This window comes from Drosophila subpulchrella, chromosome 2L (assembly GCF_014743375.2).
Source record: "Drosophila subpulchrella strain 33 F10 #4 breed RU33 chromosome 2L, RU_Dsub_v1.1 Primary Assembly, whole genome shotgun sequence".
Classification (NCBI taxonomy): domain Eukaryota; kingdom Metazoa; phylum Arthropoda; class Insecta; order Diptera; family Drosophilidae; genus Drosophila; species Drosophila subpulchrella.
The window spans coordinates 4,977,613-5,004,128 of NC_050610.1; the positions used below are offsets into that span (position 1 = coordinate 4,977,613).

At 40.2% G+C, this 26,516-nt stretch overlaps 1 protein-coding gene across 2 annotated transcripts in view; it reads right to left on the minus strand.

Moving 5' to 3' along the window:
* The window catches only part of LOC119547216 (E3 ubiquitin-protein ligase TRIM9), an 84,060-nt gene extending 61,863 nt beyond the window's left edge, over nucleotides 1-22,197 (minus strand). For both annotated transcript variants that reach the window (XM_037853975.1, XM_037853974.1), the window contains exon 1: nucleotides 20,677-22,197. In XM_037853975.1, coding sequence (XP_037709903.1) covers nucleotides 20,677-21,579 — 903 coding nt within the window. In that variant the 5' untranslated portion in view covers nucleotides 21,580-22,197. The remainder of the gene's footprint in view (nucleotides 1-20,676) is intronic.
* Nucleotides 22,198-26,516: the final 4,319 nt, after the last annotated feature.

The window sequence follows — 26,516 nt, forward strand, 5'->3', positions numbered from 1 at the left end:
TGGCCAAATTTAGGGGAAAATTCTATTATTTTAGCTGCTCAAACATCTTCTCAAAGTCCCTGCAGTTAGTTGTTCACTTCGCCAGTCTGATGACCGACCACTTGAGTCCTTTGGGCCCACTACACGGCTATGTAAAGCATTTTGCCCGCTCCTTGGTCTCAACTCCCCTTTCCCCGGGCATTTGCACTTTGAGCTGCAGCTGGAAAATAAATGTTCAATTTGTAGTTGTCAATTGGCTACTTAGTGCAGTTGAAATGTCTCCCATGGAAACGGCAAAAGGGAAATGCCGAGGCAATTGAAAAGTAAACGAAACTAATGCAGGAATTTGGCAAAGTGCCATTGATAGATGCTGGTATGCTGGGCGAAAGTGAAAGGCCCCCTAAATACTTTCCGGCAAAGGTTTTCATGTAATGGAGGGAAAAATGCGAGTGCACATGAGTATTTGTGAGATAGAATTTTGCAAAGTATCTGGAACTCAATAAATATCTGCACATTTAAAGAAGCATTCAAGTTTACGACACTATGCATTTAAATAAAATAAAGGTATTTGTGGAACTCAAAGTGTTCCACTTTTGGTCAAATATTTATCTTAAGATCCCTGAGCTCAGCATTAACCATCCCGAAAACAAGATGAAGCCATATCATTTACTTTCAGGAACCATCTTAGTTTTACCTTTTGGCCCCTCGATAAGCAGCTCATTACTCAAGTGCAGAAAAGAAAGCCCCGAAAAAGGTCAGGGGCAAAACCCAGACTTTTTGTGATTTACTGGCCCCGGGAACCGCTTGGATCAGCCAAAAATGGCCGAAACATAATAATAATTTGTTACATGCAAAGAGCACAGTGCAAAGGAGATAAACAAAATAAATGACAAAAGCATGTCAGCACAAAGAGGCAGCCGAAAGGAAAAGCAAACTAGAATGGAAATGGAAAATGGATCCGCTCCTCGAAATTGGGAGGCTTTTTGTTGCAACCCTCAGCGATTTTTTGTCTTCTTCCACGGGACTACAGACATTTGCATAAATTATCATTTGGTGAGCCAGAACAAAAAGCCAGGATGGGCAGAGATATACCTTCGACTGGCTGAAGGAGCCGTCTTTGCCGGGAAAATAGCCGGGGGGAGGGTAATAAAAGCCAAATGCATAAAATAACATAAAGTGAAACAGGAATTTATGTGCTCTAGCCGAGCAATGGCAAATATCAAACAAATTGCAATAAAATGCAAATTTAAATAGAAACGGAAAAGCATACATAAATTCTGGCTGTGCATTAAAGCCCGCCGAAAATGTTTGGCTAAAACAATTTGAATTTAAATATTTTATGCTTAATTTTAAAGAATTTTATTGCCGAACAGCAAACCGCAGAACGGAGAAAAGGGGGAAAGTCCCCGGGGCTATGGGGTGGAAATGGGGAAGCTTGGGGCCAGGAGTCCCCCTTGTTTGTTTCCAAGCAGCTGAACACAGCTGGGAAAGTGGTATGGAAAACGAAGACAGCGTTTCCCTACATTTTAATACACTTTTCCACCGAACACGCCCCCATGGAAGAGCAAAAAGCAACAGCCGATGGCAGGTGAAGTTCGCCCATTCCACAGTTGTTTGGTTTTTTTCCTTTTAAAGGAAAACTTTTTCTGCACAATGAATTTTTGCGCATTTTCCACCTGTATGAGCTCGCCGCCGGGAAAAGCGGTGTGGTGGTAAGCCAGCCCAGGAAATCGATTCGTTGTGGTTGTTGCTCTGGTAATGAGACTTTCCATGACCAAAGCGGAAAACGCCAAAAGGGAAAGAGCACAATTTTCCAATGTTTTTTTCCAGCTCGTTTCGGGGAATTCGCAACTATGCAAATGGAAGGTAAATAACAGAGCTTAGTCCTTTGGTTCAATTACTGGTAAAAGAACCTGGAAAAGCTCCTCTTTCGCTTTTCCGAAAGACGGGGGAAAAGCTATTAGCATGTGGGCAAGATTTGGGGGCGGGGTGGGGGAGCAGCAACAAATCTCAGCTAATTAAAGTCAACAAGCAGAATCATTTGAAATGCAAATGTCAAACGCCATAATGGTAATATGTGAGTGTGTGAACGAGGGATAATATGTGTGTGGAGGAATTAAGCAAGCCAAAAGAGCAAGGAATCAGGATAAGGAAAACAAGGGTGTTACGATAAAAATTAGATGCTCTATTAAATCCATAAAAATAATCCATAAACATATTTGAATATTAAAAATATATAAATTAAATTTATAAATTGTTTTTAAATTATGGATGATTTTTTAAAGCTTCTCATAAGGAAAACAACGGTCTTACGAATAAAATGGGATTCTCTAATAAATCCATAAAAAATAGACTGAATAAAATTTATAAATTGATTTAAATTTGTGGATAATTTTTTAAGGCTTCCCAATTAAAATTCTAGAATAATGACTTTTCTAATATAATCTCTCAATATTAAGCTTACTGTAAGGTTCCCTAACGATATATTTCTGTGAAGGGTATCCAATATACAAATTTAACCCCTTTTCAGCGAAGTTCCCCAGAATCCCTCATATGTTTTATAAGGGCCCTAACAAGACCCAAACACCCGCACAAGCAGAATAATTTTTTGCTCTTTAAAGTTGAAGTACACAAATTTTGATGAGGGTAATTATTGGCAGACTCCTCGCGGCTGTTTCGGAAAAGGGGTAAACCGAGATTTATGCCCGATATGGCTGCGAAGCGGAGGGGCGCAAAAAAATTAAGATAGGCGGAAGCATAGAATTTCAATTAAAATTAGCAGCCAGGCCGTTACTATAAAATATTGCTAATTAGATTGGAATAGACCCGGACCAGTGGCAGCAACTGCTTCTTCTCCGTCTTTTGCATTGATTTTGACACGGTCATGAATATTAAATTACCAGCTCACACATAGATGCCGCAGTGTTTGTGGGTGGAGAAAAGTTTGTCTGCCATAAATTAAAATCAACGCCCATGGAACACGCCCCTTCCGCCCGACTTTCACCTCCTCTCCGAACAGCCGCCACTCAGAATGTTGACGGTAATTAACTTTTAGGCATTTTCTATGCATATTTATGTGGGGTGTTTTCAAGGGGGGGGCTGGGAGGTCAGGTCCTCTCTGCTTGCATAACATTAACACGAACAAGGGGGTGGTGGGTGGTGATCCCCCACCCCTCCCCCTGTCAGATGATGCGTGCAAGGCCGAGAAAATTACGCTTTCTTTCTTTCTTTTGACAGAGGGCGTTTCTGGCGTCTTCATTCGCCTTGGAAGCCTTACGCCTACAAGGACCCGATATACATTCATCAGGCATTCGCTTTCTATTTTTACACGCCGTCTGTAAATGTCATAAATAAATAATGTATTAATCATACAGTTTAGCGGATTTTTCATCTGCCTGCTCGAGTACTTTTCCAGGACTTTTCAATTGTGAGTTCAGCTGAAAGAAGTCCTTGAGTTCCAAGATGTGCACTCATTTATAAATTATTAATGATATATTTAAAAAAATCGGGGTCGCTGTTTGCTTTGAAGGAATAACTTTTTGCTTCTCAAGACTTGTCAAAAACATAAGGAGGCTTTTTTACAAATGAGGCTTGATAGAAGGTTGGAACAGTGTGATTAATGGAATTTAAAATTTTTAAACATGTCCCCTGAATTGGTAGCTTAATAAAATTGCAGCATAATTCTATTATTATTGCATCCACCGGGTAGGTAAACAAATCAATATTTTCCAATAAAATTGTCCTTTGCCTGGCAGCAGGGCCTTAACTTGATTTTATCCCTGCAAACATTTTATAGTGCTTGGTTTTTTGCACTCTAATTGAAGGCAACGGCAAACGTTGTCATAGAACGGCACTTAAAACTCAATCAACTGCATCTAACCATATTAAAAGCAGCCCTGTGAAAGGTGATGGCAAAGGGAAGGCACATAACGCATACGCCATGTGGTGCAGCGATGTCGTCGGCATAGGAAATAAAAGAATGCAATCAATTTGTCAACGTCTGTGCCCTGGTGTTGGTGATGTCGACCCCGCTACACGGCCCTCTGTATGTATGTTATGTCTGCATTCCGTCCGTATACCGTCCGTCCGTCCGTCTGTCCGTCCGTCCGTTTGTACCGCTTTCCCCCCGTCCGTCCGGCCATCCGTCCGTCCATTCATTCATCCATTCGTTCGCCTGTCATCACACACGTATGCCGGCAATTTATGTGTCGTCTGGGTCTGGACTTTTTTGCCTCCGCATTCGAGGCAAACCAAGTTGCTAGTAAATAAATTTAAAAGCGCTTAAAAGGGGCGGTTGGGGCGTGGCCCATCTGCAATTTACCATGTCGGAAGGTGACTTGACAACATTTGCCGTCGGAGCTTCGGTTTCAGTTGCAAACAACGACTATGATGACGACGACAATGATGATATTCAAATTTACTGTGACACGAGTAAATTCAATTAAAACATCATGCCTCCTTTCCCCAAGCAACTAACTGGTTTACTTTTTAGTTTCAAACTGTAAATCAATTTTCCTTATAGCTAAGAAATATTCTGTGCTGCAGGAGAGTTTAATAAAATTCATTTTAAATGTTGCAAGTGTGTCTTTAATTGCAATCTGGTGAGATAAATCAATCAAAGCTTAAATCTTAAATGAAATATATTTCCCTGCTAATATTAATTCCTATTTAATATTTTTTTAAGCAAGAACATGACTTGCTAATGCATATACCATGTCCTATTCCTAATTTGCTCTTTCTTGGTCGGAAAAATTGCAGTCCCTAATCACATAACGCAGATGCTCAGGCTGGGTGAGGACAAGGACATGGGTTTGAGTGGGTAACAGGAGATTTCTGCACTTGTGGGTTTTGTGAACTTGTGAGACCAAACAGCCTGGGGCAAAAAACAGCTCAAAAAACAAACAATGCATAAAACACCAGCCCAAGAGCAGGGGAAGAACGTGTTGTTGCTGCTGTTGTGCTTATGATATTACTGCACTTGTCAGCCCGCCCCCCCCCCCCCCACACACCCCACAGAGACACACACACACACTCGCAATTATCTGTATCTCAGATGAACATTCCACAAGCTGCAACAGACGCCACAAAGTATGCAAAGTTTTTATGCCAAAGCGCAAATGAAAACAGAAAGCGATACACAAAGTTACACGGGGAAGGCAGTGATACATATGTGGTGAGGGGATTGTAATCCTGCACAGGTATGCATGTGAGAGAGTGATGCCTACAAAGGCATACCAAGGACCCAAGGATCCAGCTGGAAATATGTCAACACACCGGGCGTATGGGGCGTATGAGTAATAAGTACGAGCACCAGCCTGAGACAACAGCTGCGAGTCAACTGCGACTCAGAATCAAATTTGCACATCTGCCTTGGAATGAAATGCATTGAAATGTTAGCCACAGAGCTATGGCATGCATAACCCACTCGGAGAATCCGAATCGCCAGTCAAAGGTTGATAAGGAGCAAACCGAGTCCTCGCTGCACTGGGAGAAGTCGGTGTATTGATCCTAAAATATATATCTCCAAAACAATACTCCTACTAGTAAAAATACTCTACTTCTTTCTGCTCTTTATTTATTTATTTATATATTGCTAACAATTAATTGTAAAGTTAATGATAACCGTGGGCATGAGCTATAGCAGCTAAAGGCCTCTATCTCTTCAGGTTTTATATAATTTCAATTTGTTTTCTTAGGTTTATTTGAGTTTCTGCTCTTTTAACATAAAGTTTGTAATGAAAACTCCACTTATCCTACAAATTCTTGAATCCTACCATTAATCTATATACACATCCCGGGTTTAAACATGTTTTTCGCGATGTATACGTGTCGACGGCCATGCGGAGCCTTACGTCCTTCACGGCTGCCATCGTTATTGCTTTTGGGAATATGCACGGCATGCCGAACACCCGCTCCCAGTCCTATTTCCATTTGCATGCCGCAGCTCGAATCAGTCTACTTCTGTTTTATACATTTTAATTTGAGTGAGCGGGTCCTGGCTGCCAGGATCCCCGCATGGGGCTCAGTCCTGCTGCCATTCACCGCAGAACCCGAACTCGCCTGCCCCCATATCATCCCAATCCCATCTCATTCGTAGTCTCCACTCCCTTCAACTCGGCCATCTCTCTGGGTATTTCGCCTCGTTTCGTTTCGTTTCGCATCTATTTTTTATAAGCAGACGCAATTGTTTCGAAAATGAAAGGTTAAAATGTTAAATGCGACTTTGGATGAGAACAATGGGTTAAGGGTTTGGCTGCCTGTCATTGTTGTTGCCGTAGGGTTGGCTGTAGCCAGGAAATGCAGGCCCCCTTGGAGAGATCAAAACATGAACTTTGTCAATGAACTTCATATGTAAAGTTGCAGGCAGAGCTATGAGAGTTTTGAGCTTGATAAATGGGCTTAGGGAAACTGGGAAATGGAGCGAGGGGAATTGATGATGAGTTCATGGAGTAGCAGACATTCAAAACAAATATGGGTTTTCAAAATCAACCAAAATCATTTCTGGGAAGCTATTTTTTATTACAATTAGTTATTCATTTCAGAAAAATTACAGCATATAGTTACTCTTAACAAGCTCTCCACATTGTCTTTGTTTATCCATATTTTTCCCTTCGCTGGTGCACACACAAATTTTCTATTTCAATTTTACCTATGCGCCAGGTTCAAAAATGCATTAAATTAAAAATATTTACGCAGGGTTCCAGGCACTTTTCGAGACGCACAAGAGCCATCTATGATGTTTTAGTTCTTGGCCATTGTTCATATTAAATTTTGATAGCCAGCCATACATCCGGCCAGGGAGGAGGAAAGCCACAAAGGGATGCCAAAGCTTTTTGTTCATAAACATTTTTGTGTGTGCCAGAAGGGAGGGGGGAAATGGCCAGATGGGAGCCCTCTGGAATGCCTTTCTTTCCTCTTTTGTGGGCAATTCAGACATCCAAGATAGGCCAAACAGAAATGGTCAATGCAAAGAAAGGGAAAATTAGGTCAGGCAAACAATAAAAATCATCAGACAACGCTGAGACTTGATGAGCACTCGGCAGCTCGATAAAGCCGGGGAAAAGGACATTGAAGCCTTGAAGGGAAGTCAACCCCTAATGGCATAATCTTCACTAATTTAGCGCTCATTAATTTCTAGCTCTTCCATTCTGTTTGATAACACGAAAAGCGTAATTGAATTAAAAGTGGATGCAGAAGAAAGTCAGAATATGTATTCTAGGACTTGTTTTATTTTCTCACTGCCACCATGCCGTGCTTTAATTAAAACTGCATAATCAGGACTGAGTCCTTCGCCGATATCTTCGACGTACTCTCGTCCTAATCAGCATGCCATTTGTGTAATTTGTGTCCTGCGTGGCAAAAGGAGCTTCTCTGCCAGCTATCGCAGCCTAATCATCTCGAGCCCCATTTGTTCTTACGGCCTTTGCCATTTTCGCCCTGCCCTGAGCCTCGTCGGCTTCTTATTATAATTAGATAGGAATTGCCGAGCACTAGAAGACAGAGCTTCCTGGCCTGCGTCTAATGTCTAATGCCTGTCATTCCATCAGCACGCACTCCTCCCAGGATCTCCTTTGTCTTATCCTTCTGCTACTTTGACTTCCTGTCGATTCGGGCGGGTCAGCAGTTTTTAATTGAATTGCACGCGGTTTGTCTTTGGCCCGGGTTCGTTTATTATGCGCATTTATTTGCATTTCCCATCCACAAATCGCTAGATGCAATTTCTTCTGCGGCTAATTGTGTGTTTCTGTGGCTGAGAAAAGTTAGTCCCGTCAACAGAAAGTGAATTGAAAGTGCTAGTCAAATAAAAACTTGTTTAGTGAGCAGAGTTTACCCAAATTTGGTTTACAAAGTTGGGGAACATTCAAGTGGAACTTTAATTGCTTGAAGAAATACCCAATAGATTATATATATGAAATTCCCTACTCTTGCCCCTTATTCCTCTATCATTACTTCCATAATATCCCAAGACTTGAAATCTCCTACATTATTCCGGTCACTTTATGATCCAGAGATAAAGCGACAACGAGCAAAAGGCTAGATGGAAAAAATGAGAAATAATTTAATAAGGGAAAGTTCCCCCAGATCCGCATTGACCTTTTTCCTAGCTGGATGTGCCAAGCGGTTGACATAAATAAAAAATGTTACTACATTTTGGCACATTAAGCAAAATAAAAGAGGAGAGAAAAGGCGAATTCCCAAAAGAAACCCGAGTGGCGGGGGGAAATGGGCCTGAAAAGAGCCTGATAAAATTGTGAAAAACTGTTGAAATGTGTTGGGCAATTCTCGAGAAAACGTCAAGGCGAAACGGGCCAAGTAATCAATTCTCGTGGACAGGCTTGAGTATTTTTTAGAGCCCGGGCAATGGATTCGCTTAATTAGATCTCATGTTCTTGGAAACTTTGCCATCCTCCAAAGGGTGTCCGCATTTATCTAAATTATTTCGTTAGTCGGGCCAAACAAATTAAAATAAATGTTTGTCAAAGGTCCGCACGAAAAGTCAACAAATTAAAAATTGTTTGAGTTGCGGGCGTGGTTGGAAGAGGAAAGGTATTTGGGGTCAGTTGGGCAGGTGTTCGCCAAAAAGGTTTTCCGTGTTTACTTTTTTCGACCGAAAAGTCAGCCCCAACCAATGGCTTCATTATATTGGACTTGTGTAAAGGGCTGCAAATTGGAACAAAATGAGTTTGGGCAAAAAGTGCCTGGACTTTAAGGATACTTTAGTGTATGTATCAAAATGTATACCGATATCAAAAAATGTATACTTTTTCATATTGAACCACATGACGACTGTTGTCGGCTTCCTCCCCTTATTGAATATTCAGAAAAACTGATTCCATCACAAAATGCCACGGGCAAATGGAATGATATAAATTCATATCTGCTGTAGGGGGCACGTCATAATGTTTATCAACAATGGCCGCAGGTCGTGTATTGATTAAAAAATTTCGACAAGCGCCAGACAGCCGGGAAATGGGGGAGGAAATTGGGGGGTGGCCGGGGTCACATGCACTTGTTGACAGCCTTACGCCCGCGGTCATAATTTCAGTTCAAAGGGCACTGCGAAAACTTTACAAAATTGTGATTTTAAGCGGCTTTCCAGCGGCCAGCAGCGCGGATGAGAAGAATTGAGGCAAGCCATGGAAATTTAATTAATAAAAATTATTTTGCGGCTCTTTTTGTTGAGATTAACAAGCTTTTTTTAAGTCCTTGGCCACGTGTTGGAAATCTGATTATAATGACACTCGAAAGCTTTGATTCTGGTTTCCATTAAGCAAAATGACCAAAAGGCAAATAGGGACTTACTTGCGCTCGAAAAATCAAAGTGGAGGACGCTGACAGGATGAGGGATTTACATACCTGAAAAAGAAGGGAGAGTATATTAATATAATTGAAATGGGTTTTTTAATTAACTATTAAAACAATGCACTACAAATAAAACTGCATCAGATAAGATAGTCAATAAAACGAACATGAAAAACATCACCTAATTAATATAAGTTTTGATCCAGCTGATAATAATCACAATAAATTACGTCTTTGCTTTATTCTCCCTACAAAACCATTGGGTAATCAACTCAAGTCAACGCCCAGGCCCTTGGACACCCCAAGTTACTACTGTGCTATCTGTAAATAAATCAAATTGTTATTGCATTTGGAATCAGCAGCATTGCATTATTAATGCCGCCTGCCTTTCAGCACAAATGGAACATGCTAATGGAATGGAGATATCTTGACCAAAAGCGGGCTTAAATCAGCTCCGACCAAGGTCCAGTGGCAGTGGGCAAAACGCTGACAGCTGACAAGCCGCAATCCGCAGAGATAGGGAGCGGATTCCCCCACCAGAGTGGGACAACTATAAAGTAACCAGGGGCAGGGCACTTCACGCGCCCTGACCACAGGACATGCCAAAGACCAGGATACGAGGAGTACGACCAGCGGAGGTCCCCACCCGTGGAGGCCACCTGAGCAGACACAGTCGCAGGCATTTTGAATACTTCATGAAGTTGTCACTTTGTAGAGTGTAGCAGCCCAGACACCATACAGTGGTCCTTTGTGCTGGGAAAAGGGGGTTTACTTAGGAGATGAAGATTTATAGCTCTAATGTAAAGTGAAGTAACAACGTAGCATTGTCAATTTATAACAAAAGAAGTCCTTTAAGTCTTAAAGTAGTTGAGTTTTAAGGTATCATAGTTACTTAAGAGTCTTAAAAATGTTTATGAATACTTATTTTTATATTTGTATATCATATTCCACTGTTTCTTTAGTTCTCCTGTTTTGTGCCATTGTTGCCGAGAAACGTTTCTGATTTTTTTGTCAGCTTTGACAGATGCAGCTGTAGTCCCTGCAAAGCCTTAAAGCCATTTGTCCAACAGCAGTCAACCTAAGTCCCAACAACAAGTTCCCCCAACCAACCCCAATCGATTGACACTGTGATAGACACTGTCCTAGGTAAGACTCTTGTGAATAAGTGGGAAAGGTCTGAGACCCCTTTTACGTGCATGAAATTCGATGAAGATATTTTATCTCACGATACAAATCGAGAACCATTAAGTTATCTGCGATATATGATAATTGGGAGTCAACCTTAATAATTTCAGTGGCCATAAAAGCAAATGTAGATCGTTAGTTTATTCGTTATCGATTCCAGTTATGTGCTTTGATTTCACTACCCCGCTCTATCGTTTCCACTCCATGACTCGCTAGTCACTTTATCAGTTTTATAGTGTGATTCTTGTGAAATGCAATAAGCTTCGCTGTTGATAAACATCTGTCAGTCTGTCAGCGAGTGGGTCGATTTAGGGACGGGTACGGGGCCCTCGTCCCTCTACTCCAAAGTATTTTTATGGCTTACGTGCTGCATGTAATTGCACCCTCATGCGGCGCTGAATGTTCAAGTAGCTGATCCATAACGAGCTCAACTTCTAGGTGAGGGAACCCACCGGAGGTTAATCCACATACGAGCCATTAAATTTGGAGATTTTCAGATACGTTTGATTATGTGGCTTAGTGGAGCAGTCGACCGTTTTATAATGTATTTTAATGACCAGACATTGTAATGGAAAAAGATAAGAGCAACGATTAAAACAATTTCATTTTATTGGGTTTATTACTGAAATTTACTATTTCGTTTTAATCATATTTAATGTTTTATTGTGTCTTCTTAAATGGGCAAGATTATAATTTTAATATTCCTAATTATTCTTCTTTAATTTATAGCTCTCTTATCACTAAAGCGATTTGAATAGCTCAAGGAAATCCATAAAAAACATAAATTAAACGGCTTGAGTTTTATATAAATTGAATTTATTGAAGAACAATTTTCAATAGACCAATGTAGTCTTGAACCAATTTACGCCACTCTATACAAGTTCGTTAAATGTCAAAAAAATCTCTATAATTGTCGTTAACTTATGTCATCTTGAAGTTCCTATTATACCTTTTTAGCTCCGAGAATTTCCCTTGGTATGCGCAGCTTTAAATAGCTCCTCCAAAGATTCCCCTGCATTCCGGGGCTCCATCCTGCTCGCAAATTGCTCCTCTCACCAAATCCCCTGTAATTCCTCACCTAACTATGCCATTAACACTTGACCAGGCCGAGCGGAGGAGCTGGGAACCGGGAGCCGGGATCGGGACACATAATAACCCTGACGATAGCCCTCTCCTCAACCATACCCCCACCCTTTGGCCCACATTCACATGCCGCACACGCAGCCAGCAAAGAAATTTAAAACGTCAACAAGCCCGTTGACAGTTGGCGCTGTGCAGGACTCGTAAAAAACGCCGCCACTTGGCTGGGGATGCCGTATATATGTAGGGATAGCGATAGGGATTGGGATACGGATACGTATAGCCACACTCGAGTGTGCACATTGTAGTTTTTAACGACACCTTACAACTGCCGCTCATGTCGCTCGTGCCACATGTGGCATGCTGGCTGATTCTGCGGGGTGACTTTTTATGCGGCGGCTAATTAAAAAATGAGAGACGGACAAAAAATAAAGGACATAAGAACAGCGGCTATATTTTTTACGGGCCCATTAAATGCGGCAATGAGAGCGGGCGTCAAACGTTTAACAGTCATAAAAGCGCCTCCCAACCACAAATTTAATGCCACACAGATATTTAATGCATTCGCAAACAAAGAACTTTATATAATTTCCACATTGAATTTTCATTACGTTTTTTTCGTATTAAATCCTTTGTTTGCCGTGCAGTTCATTTAGTTGGAAAATTTGCATATGCATGTAAATTAAAACTTCCGTTTTGACACTCGAAGGAACAACAGAAACCGTTTCGCAAAAATGTTGCATTGATTTTCGTATTTATTTTTAACGCATAATTTAAAACAATTTCCAATTTCGATTTTTCTGCCAGACGGCGGTTGTAAATTGTTTGAATTTGATTGCCGTTAATGTGCATATGGGCACACGTGCGAGAATTGCTGCATTATATTATTGTTAAATCAATTGTAAGTTTGTTTAAAGGGCCTTAACTGAATTTTATTTATGGCCCGATTCAGATATAAATCTTCTTTTAATCTGTTAATTGAATACAATAAATTTTTTTAATTAAGTTAATAATATTATTCTACCTACATAGCCATGGATTCTTGTGAAATTCCCTAATTTGCTTTTAAGCCTGTGCTTCGACAAATTGCTTCTCCTCGGTTTGTGTGTCTGGCAATCCAGCAAATCAATCAACAAATTGGGTCTCACCTATGGAATCGGTAAATCAAACACAGATACAAAGCCCACAATCGTCTATATGTTCTGGAGGCATTGACATGAACCGAAGCTCGAAGGTAAATAAATACCAAGCGAGGGGTCTTGAGTTTAAGGCCTTATCGGCAAATATGTGTTCCTGATAGCGAAGACAAACCCATTCAAAGTACTTGTATTGCGATGGCTAATTGCTGGGCGATAACGATACAGTTGCAGTATAAGGCATTGAAATAAGATTCGGCCTTGCCAATTGATTTACGTTCTAAATATTTAATTAGTCTAGCCTATTACATATGTACAACAACGAGCTATGATTTATTAGGCATATACCACTTGAAAACCACAAGCTTTTGAAATATATAGCCTGATAGATCATCAGAAATAAAATATTGTCACCTCTCACTTTGTGAAACATAAGACAGATGTTCCAACTATTTGTTGCCTAAATTTTCACTATATTTATTTAGCTAATGTTAGCAAATCATGAATAATGCAGTCATCTTTCACTGCCAACCGCAAATGCACAGAATAATTTTCAACCAGGCGATAATTTATTTATTTAAATAAAGCAACAGCGGACCGCACTGGACGGCAACATTATTTATTTATTTACCATTTAAATTAGCGCTTAAGCAAATATAAAAACAAACATTTTTCTGCAATTAAACACTGCAAAAATGTGCTCTTTATTGGAGTGCACAAATGGAATTTACATAAATTAAGTGCAGTTCGCAGCCGGTTTCAGGTTTTTTTTTGTTCAGTTTATTTATGGCTTGTCGAGTGAGCAATATGTTGCCACTTTGTTGTTTATTGTGGAAGATATTTATTTCTAAATATTTGCATAGTTCACGCTGATAATAAAAATACTTGAATAATATATTGGAAACATGTAAAATATGCGAAGGGCAGTAAGGCAGTCTCAAGCTAAACCAATTTTCACAATTAATCAAACAAAGCGTTCTTAAAAAATCAAATAAAAGCCAATTACGTACATTTCGAGTATTTTACTTGCACTCAAGTCCAAATAAAATCTAGAACAAGAAAATGCATTCAAAGACGAACAAAAACCAAAGACACCGAAAGGAAAAACAATAAAAACGACTCTTGAAAATGGGAAAATTCGATGTGATGGCCATAAAATTTTAATAACTTTTTCGGCCGGGTCACTGTGCGGGGTCACCAAACCCTCATCGCTCATCGCAAACACTGCAATCAAAACAGGGTTTTAAAAACTAAAAACGCAGACGGGCAAACAAAATTCGGAAATCAGTGAGATGGTCAGCGGCGAATGGAAACTAATTAAATTAAATCAATAATGGACGCAGCAATCTAAGGGCGTGATACGGGATGAGGGAGCTCGGTGGTCATGCCCTCAGAATTATGCTGACACAAAAAATGAGCCACAAAATCCAATAATTGCTAACGCAATTTTCATTGCCTGCCGGCTTCCTTGGTGGCCAAACCGAAAAAGTTTTGTGGTCAAAGTTGCTCTATGTTTGCCGGGTCGCGGGGTCGTCGGGTGAACAAACAAAAGTAATTATATCGCAAAAAAAGCATTTACAAAAAACCTTGACAATTGCGCTGGGACATGCAAAACGCGCATAAATTACAGTGAGAGCAGCCACATTTGAGGGGAAGAAGTATTTTTTCCAACTTTTGTAATTTCGCATTTAGCGTTGAAAAGGCTCGCGAAAAGCAATTTTCAGATAAGCGACCCTGCCCGTCGAAAATCACCACAACAACATCGAGTGGGAGGGGTCACGCCCTCGACCTCTGACCCACTCCCACAGCCACCCATCCGGTTTGACATTTATGGTGGAAATAATTATAAGCTTTCACAGCGGGCACTTTCACGGGGGAGGGGAAAATCCACATGGAGCGTGAAAGTGAAGTAAGGCTTCAGAATGTTAATGGAAAATATGTGTAGGGGTAAGTATATGAATAAACATATATTTACGCGATTGGCTTGTGGTTTCGGATTAGCCCAAAGCAACAAAAGTCCTTAGCGTTATTACCATATTTGCAGATCGTTTTACTTATTGGCTCTGTGGTTTTGAATAAGCTGCATACAATAAACTTTAAAGGTGATATTCTTTTCAAATTAAATTATTTTTTACTTCTTTAAAAGTAACTTAATGGATTATAATAATTTATTTATTTGATTATCATACCCTGGCCTTAAAATTTAAGGAATATTTGTTTGTCACATTTTCTTTCCGTTTTAGATTATAAAGATACGGAATATTGAAATTTATTCTTAAGATTGTTAAGTTTCGTTTTTTTACTTAGTAATAGCTTACATAGCTGCACATTAAACTTGACTTTGGATCTCCTTTTAAACGATTTTCCACCAACAAAAAAAGGTATACCAGCATAACAACCCCATTGCAAGGCTTATCAAGATCTGAAAATATCAATTACCCCAAGCTTTATCTGTTCATCGCAAAGTAAACGACGAATGGGTGCCAATTAAAGCCATGATGACGGTCCGAGGACAAGTTGTCCAAATGTAATACCCCGGGGAATATCTATGGCACATATCCCCCGTCAAACTGGTAAGGACTTTTGGTCATTAAACCCGTGTAGATGGAGCAGGACACGTGACTCCATAACGCATATGTCTGCAAGTCTGGTAAACATTTACTGCCACTTAGCTTAGCTACTGCGACCCACTCATCCCCTTTTTTAGTAAAACTCCCTATTTTTACTCCAGTTACCCCCTTTGGGGAATGGGACACACCCAGGCAAACGTTGAAAAATGCCCGAAAATTATGCGCTGGGGAAAACGAATTCCTTTCTGTTTTCCTTCTTTTTTGACCAACTTTGGAAAAACAACAGCCTAGAGGGTGGGTGGAGAGACAGGTAAAAATTACAACCCATTTGCAGGGTGGAGTCCCTTTTGCGAGGTTTGTTATTATTTAGTGAACAAGCACTGTTGAAATTTACTCGTGACAAAATAATTTCAGAGTTGCGCCAAAAAGGGGCAAACGGCAATTTTATATGAATTAGGGAAAGTACATCTCCTGCTTATTTTCGGGAGAGAGGAATTCTCATCACCAGCCGGTTGTGTTTTAATTTCATTTTATTGCCACGAATTTTCTTCTTTTTATTTTTTATGTTGGGCGCCCTTTTCCCTCCCCTTTCCTTTCAGCAATTAACTTGGCTTTCCACAACATGTTTTTATGCTGGCTTTTGCCCAACACGCATTATCCTGGCGTTATTAGGGATGTGCTATTCTCATGTGACTGAGCTTCCTTTCAAGCCAGATTTAATTTCCTTGGAAGCCCCCAACACACTCGCTGGTCGGTTAATTAGCCCATCGTTGAATGTTGTTTATTAATTATGTAATTCATTTTTCCGCTTAATTATATTGAGAGAGAGACAGGCAAGCCTGCTGCCAACGTCAGAAATCCAAATGTATCTACACATAAAATTCCTGTAATTGGACTGTAATTAACTGAACTGCCTGACGTGGGTGTGGGGGCCTTAAGGAAGTATTCCCGCCAGGTTCTTCTTGCTAAAGGGAATTTGTGTGTATGCTAACAAAAATAATAACGAAATCAACAGAAGTAAATTCGGTGAAGTGGAAAAAACATTGTTGGATTTTATAGGACGAAAAGCAATATGGCTTTGGTTGATTCCTTTAATTTTAAGAGTTGTAATAACCTATATTTTATTTATATTTATTTATATTTTCCAAAATAATATATGCCGATTTTTGTGGCACCCCCGATCAAATAATTTTCAAACTTTCCTTCATCGTACAAGAACCATTACCATTGTTTCACCTCCCTTAATAACGTATAGGATAACCTATTTAAAGCCATCATTGTTGAGCGCCCGAAAGATCTGCAGAGAACTATAACCTGAACTCTGGGCGGTTTCCGATGGATTCGACACACATCTATCCAAAGAACGTTGCCCCAAGGTTGGTGGAGGAAAAAACAATGGAATGGTGCCATATTAAACGGAACAAATGCAGTGCAATCATCTGACAGGACCTGAAAAACGAGGGATGAGGGGTGGATCGGGTGGTGAGTGGTGGCGATGGTGGTGGGTACAACACGAAACATGTTGCAAAATATTTCAGAATGTGTTTCACAGCCAACGGACAACTGCACTTTGATGGTGTCATAAATCTCAAAGGAGCTGGAACAAGAGCGAAAAGGAAATAAAAGGTATAAACAAGAATGAGGAATGTCGAGGTGTGGAAAGCAGGCCAAGGATAAACCGACAGGATATGGTACAAAACAAGCAACTGCATAATAAACACCGAAATTAATGATTTACGGAGGCCCTACAACAAGTTAGGAAAGTACGCGACCCAACAGTCCATATTACCTGGTCTCGAAGTGACAGGTAGAGAGAGGTCGCCCACAAATGGGTGTGGAAAATGGCACAAAACACGGAGAACCTCTCTGAAAATAAATCTTCAACACGGCAAGGAAAGTTAAGGTCCTTACATAAATCTTTTGAGGACTTAAAATTGATTTAGATTTAAAAAGTTAGTCATGTATTCATGGACCACTATTTAACTATAACTCTTCTTTTAATCATACATTTTAGGATGTCTTTGTACTAACAGAGTAGTTACAGATATCCAGCAAAAATAGTGTTCTAACCGATCTAATATTTTCCCAAGTGACCATATGACTCGCTGCATGACTACCACTCGGTTATCTTATCAACTCTTTTGGGGAAAGGTGGAGGCGTCACTCCGGATTGCGTGCGTGTGTCATTCATGCGGGGCCGAGCTGAGCTGAGCGGGAACTTGGAGGTAGAACCTCACCTGGCTTGTGCCATTATGCGGTTAGCAGCTGCCCCGAATCAGCTGCCCGGGGACAGGGATTCATTTTGTCATTCGGTATTGTTCGCCAGAAATTTTGACTTTGCGCCTGCAGGCGAAGATGCCGAACAATGGAAATTGAAAATCAGTTGCAGGCCCCTGGACGACGGAAAGATGCGTCAGAGTGGAGATATGCGACCAGATAAGCCGACAGGAAATGGCAAATCTGAAATCTAGGAACATCTACTCCCAAAGGTCGATCAAAATGTGCTCCAGGTGAGGAAAAATACGGGCATATGCGAGGATGCCAAATTTCGGGGTCACAAATGAGGCTCATTTGCGGCAATGATAAAACTGATAAGGCTCTGGAATGCGTAATTTGATGGGGAAACATGCAACCCAAATAGATATACAAATAGGGCGAAATACGTTCTAGATACTGTTATCGAACAGCTTGCTCTTCAATTATTAAAAATGGAAAAAATAGACGAAATGTGTCTAAACGAATATTCGAGTTAATACTGTGTAAAACTGTTGTCTTAAACTTTTAAAGATGTTCAATATATACAACGCCAAATTGATATAGATTTTATTTTAATACAACATGAAGTATAATTTAAAACAAGGAAGAACGCTATAGTCGAGTACCTCGATTATCAGATACCCGTTACTCAGCTAAAGGGACCAAGGGAAAATGGAGATATGCAAGCAGCAGAGCGAGATTGAAATGCGCCACCTACCGGCGGTAGACAGATTTAAGCGTTGCGGGCGTTAGAGTGGGCGTGGCAAAGTTTTTCTTGGATCAATCGATAGGTATTGACAAGACCAATACATTTCAGTTAAAATTTTTTATCTTGCATGAAAATTGTGGGCGCCACAGGCTTGGGCGGTTTGTGGGCGTTAGAGTGGGCGTGGCATATTCGAGTGACAAACTTGCGCTGCGCTCAAGCCTACGGAATCTAAATCTGAAATCCCATTTCTCTATCTTTGTTATTTTCCGAGATATCCGCGATCATATTTACGATTTTTTGAAGTTTGTGGGCGGTTTGTGGGCGTTCAAGTGGGCGTGGCAAACTTTTTTTTGGGTCAATCGATAGGTATTGATGAGAACAATACATTTCAGTTAAAATTTGTATTCTAGCATGAAAACTGTAGGAGCCACAGTTTTGGGCGGTTTGTGGGCGTTAGAGTGGGCGTGGCACTCTGCTGAAACAAACTTGCGCTGCGTAAGAAGCTCAGGAATCTGCACGCCTAATCTCAATAGCCTAGCTCTTATAGTTTCCAAGATCTCAGCGTTCATCCGGACGGACAGACAGACGGACAGACGGACAGACGGACAGACGGACAGACGGACATGGCTAGATCGACTCGGCTAGTGATCCTGATCAAGAATATATATACTTTATGGGGTCGGAAACGCTTCCTTCTGCCTGTTACATACTTTCCGACGAATCTAGTATACCCTTTTACTCTACGAGTAACGGGTATAATTATGTCTAACCAGTTCCAAATAACATGACATTTTAGTTGGCTTATAATAATAAATTTGTCATCCTGGCATTTAGACACTCTCTCCGTTTCCCCCATAAAACTGTGAAATATTCTAGCGCATTTATTTCTTTATAACAAAAATGCTTTCTATTCCTTCTGCCTTATTTCCTTTCGGGCAATATCCTTCTTGACCTGACTCGACAGTTGATTCCTTTCTCCGTTGTCGTCCTTTGTTTTGGCAGCCTCGCAATTTGTCACTTTTCGCACTTTCGTCTGACCTGGCCACAGCTCGTCCTTTTTCGGATCCTGTCGGTTTGTTGTCCTTGGATGACAGGATGTGCAGGCACTTGAAACATTTGCCATATTAAAATTGTTGCCGCTGACAATTTCCAGTGATTCGACGACAGCCGGGAAATTCATGAATTCAACTACCGAACGACAGGTGAGAGGGCTACGAGAAATGTCACTGAAATTCTGTGAAATTAAATTCCTAAAGGTAAGGGATGGAAAACTTATCGCTGAATTAGCGTGCCAAAGTTGAGAGATTGTGGCTCTTGGGAAGTCCCGTCAAAACAAAAAGCCGGCGAAGGTGAGGTTCGCCCCGATTGTATAGGAATTTTGTTGAATGAAATAGTTTGCATAACTAAAAGGCAATGAGTCTTCGCAAGGATACCCCTTAAGAGTCCTTATAAAATGTAAATAGATCATAACTTGTAGCATATAATGTGAAATTATATACTATTATCTTTGTTTAATATTTTACCTAGCTGATAGAATTTTATGGGTCTCAAAACTCGCGTAAAACTCTACCGAACCCTCTATTCCAATATCCCCAAATACTTGCTCTAAAACAATGTTGCATGAAAAATGTTAGGGGCCAGCAGACAAGCCATAAATTTTCCACAAAAAGGCAGACGAAAGGCAAAGGAGGAACTCGAAATATAAGCAAGTTGAATGGAGGAAGCGAGTCAGGATGTGGTCAGGATATGCGGTGCCTTCGCAAGTAAATACATATTTATTTCCCGAGGTCCTCACTTTCGCCCTTAATTAGTTTGTCTTAGTACCGTATTTTTCTTCCTTTCGAGAAGAGTCTTTTGATGACTGGCTGTGAATTTCCGGACACCACTGTCATGTTATTTGCGTTTATAGTTCTTAGTCTGAATTATAGACAAGTTTGTTATTTGACAAATGTCAACAAACCATTTGTTAAAGTATATGTTTCTTAAAAAATATTTAAATGTGTATTCTGTTATACTCATAAGAAACTAGTATCTTGAAAAATAGATAAATATATATTCTGTTAAACTCGCAAAAGAAACTTCTATCTACTTAATATTTTGTTATTACCTGCAATAATAAAAATCCTATACTACTATTCTATAAAATAGATATTCTATAAAAATAGATAAATATATATTCTGTTAAACTCGCATAAGAAACTTCTATATACTTAATATTTTGTTATTACCTGCAATAAAAAAATCCTATACTATTATTATATATTCCTAAAGCGAAAAAGATCATACCTAAGCCCATATTTTAATAAAAATTCTTTAATTTCTGCATAATTTTAATAAATTCAGTGGATATTCAATTTGCATACAACCTGTGAAGTAATGTCCTTAGTTTGTACCGATAAAGTGTACCTCTACCATACCAGACTTAAACATCACATCATAATAATCATAAAGCACTCACCTTTTGGGCCTTGCAGGTGACGTTGATGGACTGGACGTCGTGGGCCTGGTGGCGCAGCTCCCCGATGCAGAGTCCGCAGGCGGGGGCCTTGCAGCTGAGGCAGTACTGGGAGAGGGTCTCCTCGTGCTCCCCGCAGACGGACTCCCGCTGCTGGGCGGCGCCGCGCGGCTTGACCAGCGTGTGCTTGGCCAGCGGCCCGCGGGCGGGATGGGTCAGCTCCCGGCAGGCGTCGCAGTAGCGGATCTCGCACTGCTCGCACACCAAGGACGCGACCTTGGGGTCCGTCTCGCACATCTGGCAGCGGAGCGCCTCGCGGGCGCAGAAGCGGTCCACGATGGCCTCCATGGCGCGGTAGGTGGGCAGGTTCCTAACGCCCCCGTCGTCGAAGAAGACGAGCTTGCGGCAGAGCGGACAGGTGAGGCAGTAGGCGGCACCGGGCGGAGCCACCACGTTGCCCACTCCGGGCAGAAGTCCTGTGCCGGCGTAGGACACCGGTCGCGATGTGTTCGAGCAGCAGACCACGCCGGAGTCCGCCTCGCTGAAGATGCTCACCTTGTCCGACTGGTCCTGGTCGGAGGTGACGCTCTCGCTTCCGGTGTTCGAGCTGGCCGTGCTGGCGGCGGAGCTGTGTGAGCTGTGCCTGGTGCCGGGCCCACCGGGATTTGTGCCGGATGAGGGTCCTCCTCCACCACCGCCGGCACCACCGCCATTGCCGTGCATCCCATTGTGTCCCCCTGCAGAGGATCCCCCCGATCCGTTGACAGCCCCCGGAAGAGCGGATCCCGGGCTGTAGGGCGTCTGGATGTCCAGGGCACAGCCCAAGCAGAGGGCGTGGAAACAGGGCAGCAGCACCGGATTGGCGTACAGCTGCTTGCACGTGGGGCAGCGCAGTTCGTCCTCCATTTCTGGCGATTTAAATCCGCAATATAAATGCGATTCGAATTGAGATTGCTGCTTCGAAGGTCCTGGTTGAGTCGGTTTTATGCCTGCTTTAGTTTGGTCGCACACTTCGGGACAACATGGCTTTAACAATCCCAAAACTAGTCACTTTTTACTTTTTGTTTTTAAAACACTCACTTCTGTTTCTTTTTGTCCTCACTCAGAACCAATACGTAAGATGTTTTGAGATCTTTTTGTTTCTCACTTTTTAACACCTTTTGAAATTTTTAAAATATTTATTTAATCCGTTGTGATGAATATTCTGTAGTTTAGTTTTTCAAACGTTTTTTTAAACTGTTATTTTTCACTGACAATTAATTTTAAGTCTCAACAGCATGCCACTCTTTGCCTATCCCAGAATGTTTTTTAAATCAATTTCACTAAGAACTTGTTTAGAATTGTTTTTTGTTTTTATAACATTCACTTTGGTAGACCAAAAATATTTTTAAAATGTCCCTTTTGTTTCAAAAACAGTTTTAACCATCCGACATACGGCCGATTTGCAAGAGATTTTCGAATTACGTCGAATTCACATTTAAACAAAATTCACCCGCGTCGCGAACAACCACTACCGAACCCGAACCCGTCGAATTTCAAATTGTTCCGAGAAGAAAATATTTTTACTATAGGAGGTGGTTTTGAATGGCACTGCAAGCCTTCGCTCTCTCAAACTCGCTCTCTCTGCCTCTGCTCTGCTCTCCATTCAACAGAAATGTTAAGATAACAGTGGCAGAGTCACCAGCCAGAAATTGAGAGAGCGACGCACTGTGGGCTATTTGACCACTTTTTGTGGCATTAATAAACAACTTAAAAACGAAGCAACATTTAATAGTTTGGTTTTTTGAATAAAGTATTAAAAGTCAATTTGAAAAAAATTGTTTCTTAGATTTTTGTATTAAAAAGACCAAACTTAATTTTAAAAATAAATGTTCGTTTTTTATTTCACATTTTTAGGTGGAATTTTATTTTTATTGTTATAATTCTTAATATTAACGTAAGTTAAGTAATGTGAAGTAGTAAGTAATAATAAAGATAAGACCGATACACAGCCAAAATGTTCCACGAACCATGTCTACTTTTCCCTCCTAAGTAATGACTATGTTTTAGCAATGCCGTCATGTATTGAGACTAAGTTTCAGCTACAATATTTAAGATAAATCCAACTAAGTGGGCTATATAATTTAAAATGTCAGCAAATCGGTTTTTTGTATTTTTAACTATATAACAAAACCTGAAGGTGAGGAAAAAAAAAGTGTTTATACGGGACTTTTATTCAGGAGCACCCAAATATCGTGGAAAACTAGAAATGGATGGTTCCATTGTAAATTTCCCAAAAGTTCAACTTTGATTGCACTGTTTTTTTGACGATAACGTCAAAACTGACTTTTACCAGACAAAAATGCAGGAAATATACAGTATTTCCCAAATTCAATTTTGAGCACACTGTTTTTTTAAGATAACATCGAAACTGACATTTACCAGACAAAAATACAGGAAACATGCAGTACTAGGTAGTGGTTCTAAAAACCAAATTTTAGAGAAAGTGCACTTTTTTTACTTATTGAACTTAAAGAGCATTAAATGTTCTACAAGATAAAAAAAGTTTAAGATGTAGAAAGAGCTGAAATCACTTTCAAAATAAAAATTTACTTAAAGACTTTTTTTAGAGGCTAGACTTACACACGATTATACGAGCACTGCAATCAAGGTCACAAACACAAGTTACAAACGCCTTTGAGTGGACGGTATTTCAATAACTGCAGTGCATTGTTTAGTTTCGGAAATATGCATATTAAATCTTTTAAAAATATAATGAACGTCTTACCGTTTAAAACTGAGCATTTATCTATGCTTAACTAAGCCTTATAGTCGATCTATTAATATTTACCTAGGGAAGACATAAAAATGTTCTTTAAACAAAATAACTCTGCACAAATTGCACTTTATCGGCCTTATCGGCAAACTAAACTAAACTCATTGAACATGGCGAACTGATAAGACGGCAAAGAGCTGGCTTGCACACCTGTGCAACAGCCATTTGAATTATAGTAAATAAATATTTAATACTTTAATGCTTGAAATTAAATTTGAACCACCAATTTTTGATTAAACGTTTTAATTTAAAACTAAATATAAATATATACACTAAAATGTATTATACAAATGTTGTATTGTTTGTATTATTTAACATCAACATATTATTTTTAACTTAGCTCAAAGTATAAAAAAGGCCACCAAACTTAAAGAATGCCTTGGGCTATTACCTAAGGTACCACTGTGGGGAGCTCAGGTAAGTGAACAGGTAATGTCGGTGCCAACACTGCACCACTACACGACTGATAAGCCCGGCCACCGACCCACTCGTGCACATGGCGACATTCCTATGTAGTTCTATATACGTACGTATTCCCCATTCCTCAACGAGGTGTCAGCGTCCACGATTCTACGATCTACAAATATTATTAGACCACGCTGTTTGTTTGACTGATTCCGAATCAGACTCTGTCTCAGGCTGTTTTCGAGTTTGTTTTGACACCGAAGCGGCCAACCGGGCAGGAAGTCGAGAGCCGGCGATTGAGGATGATGAAGAATGCCCCATCGTAACTGACATTCGATATCTGAAAGCCAAATACAAATAGGTGACCTGCTCTAGATGTTTATCTACACAGGAAAAAAGTTTGGATTTGTAGTGTTAACCAAGTCGATCCCCTTACCGGACTATGTTAGGAAAAGTCAATAGTCACCCTGCAGTACCATTCAGCGCTTATTGAGCACTCTATCACTGCAAAAAGTTCATCACCGAGCGCTCAATTGGTGAGAAAACGGGTGCTTTAATTATCATAGGCTAGGCTTTAATTATCCTAGGATTCATCAGTGCTAAAAAACTAGCAACCTTTCAACAACTTTTGAGCGCTTTTTTAAACAGAAAATTATATGCACTTATATTTGTTTCCGCCACAGTCTTTTTTGGGAACCTTGTATTTCTCTGTTTGTTAATGTACATTAGCTTGTTTTTAGTTTCACTGTTTACAAAATTACTGATTTGTGAGAGACTTACCTGGGAATCTAATATATTTTTAATAATACACTTGTTTTGTTTACTAACAAATTTTTGATTCGGGCAACTCAATGCCAACCAAAAAAAAGAAGAGAACAACGAGCAATCCGTTGTTGTTCTGTTCTTTTGGCATGTCCCGTTATCCTAAAAAGTATATGCATGTTCCGTTGCACATCAAAGCAGGGTATTTATAGACATATCCGACTAGGCAAATCATTTTAAAAAATAAATCATTTTTGAAACTTCACGTAAAAATAAATAATAATGCAATTTTTTAAGAAAAACATGTTTTTTAAAAAACAAATTATTTTAGTTGATTGTACTTACATTTACGAAAAAATGATGTACTATTGAAAATGCAAGGGTGCACAAAATTCTAGATATTTTAATTGCTGGGCCTCTGCTTTCACCCGCATTTTTCCAGCGGAGACATGGCGAGAGAGGAAGAGAGAAGAAAGTACTTTTTGTGAGTTCTCTTTGCGGTTCCCGATTGAGAGCGCGTCGGCTCTGCCGACGTCGCTTCGTGATGATCTTGTGCTGGACTACGGTAAAAAACTTAGCGTTATGGTAAACCTATAAAATAATTTGTTTAATATTAACGATTTTAAAAAATTTCATGTGATTCCCTTCATTTCAAATTGAATTTTTGAATGTTAAAAACTATGTGATAGTATTGTAGGTAAATAGTTGGTGATAATTTATTAAAGTGTATTTTTTATAGAACGGTTAAGGTGAAAGGGTGGCGAACAGAACAACAGAATCGTGCATCGTGGAAAGTGTCTAACTGCCCTTTCCCCCTTTCCCCATCACCCATAGACCCATACAGAGCAGTGGGTAATCCGTTCGACTTAATAAGCCACGTTCCTATTGGAGTATTTGATCGGGATTTGGAATCGGGTGGTGTTAAGTGCCTCCCCCCTCCAAACGAACGTCTCAATTGTCAATGCAAATATTGACAAGCACCGCATTCGTATGCTTAATTTTCCTCAATTTATTGTTGTTTATTTTCCTTTTCCACGCAGGTCCTTAACTCACCATCAAGAATTCTTTTTCTGGCTCACTAATAAATCACAAAATCGGACAGCAAGTGACGAACCGAGGGTAGAGTTGGGCGCCTAATTGCCAGAGTATTGATTTTTATATTTTCCTGACCCAAGTGTGAATTTGGGGAAGAGTATGGCGCCAAGGAAAAGAATACACATATGTATCTTAGTTATCGCAGTGGGAAACGGTGACCTTAAGCGGGATTGATGGAACTCCTAATTATTTCATGAACACATGTACAGTTCACAAATGATGGCTGAATTCGTTAGAAGTAGAGAGATATTTTGACTGAAGCAGCCCCAAAATATAAGGTATCTAGTTTAACGGGTTTTAGATAAAAGTGATAGGTAAATCTTACCTTGACCATTCCAATATTCCTTAAAAATCCACCGCTATCTAATGTCAAAGTTAAATGAGCTACTTAAGATAAGAAGCTGCTCTAGAAATTTGGTTTATGGACTTACCATATGTATAAAATAAATTAAATTAAATTAAAAGTAAATAGAGTTCTGTTAGATAACCTAAACCTGAATTTAATTCAGTTAAAAATACGTGCAACTTAAAAATTAACTTCACAGATACTTCTAGTTTGGAGCTTAAAGAATTCCGGGGATCGACTGTAACCCACCAGCAACGCCTATAATTCACTGCAGCTTAAAATATTTAAAAACTTTTAGCACGCTCGCTGGCCACTAAGACTGCCGGAACACATCGCAGGGAAAACCACTTTCGCACCCCAAATCCCCGCCTCATCCTCGCGCCTTTTTGGTCCACTTTAATGCCGTATATCATGTGGTGT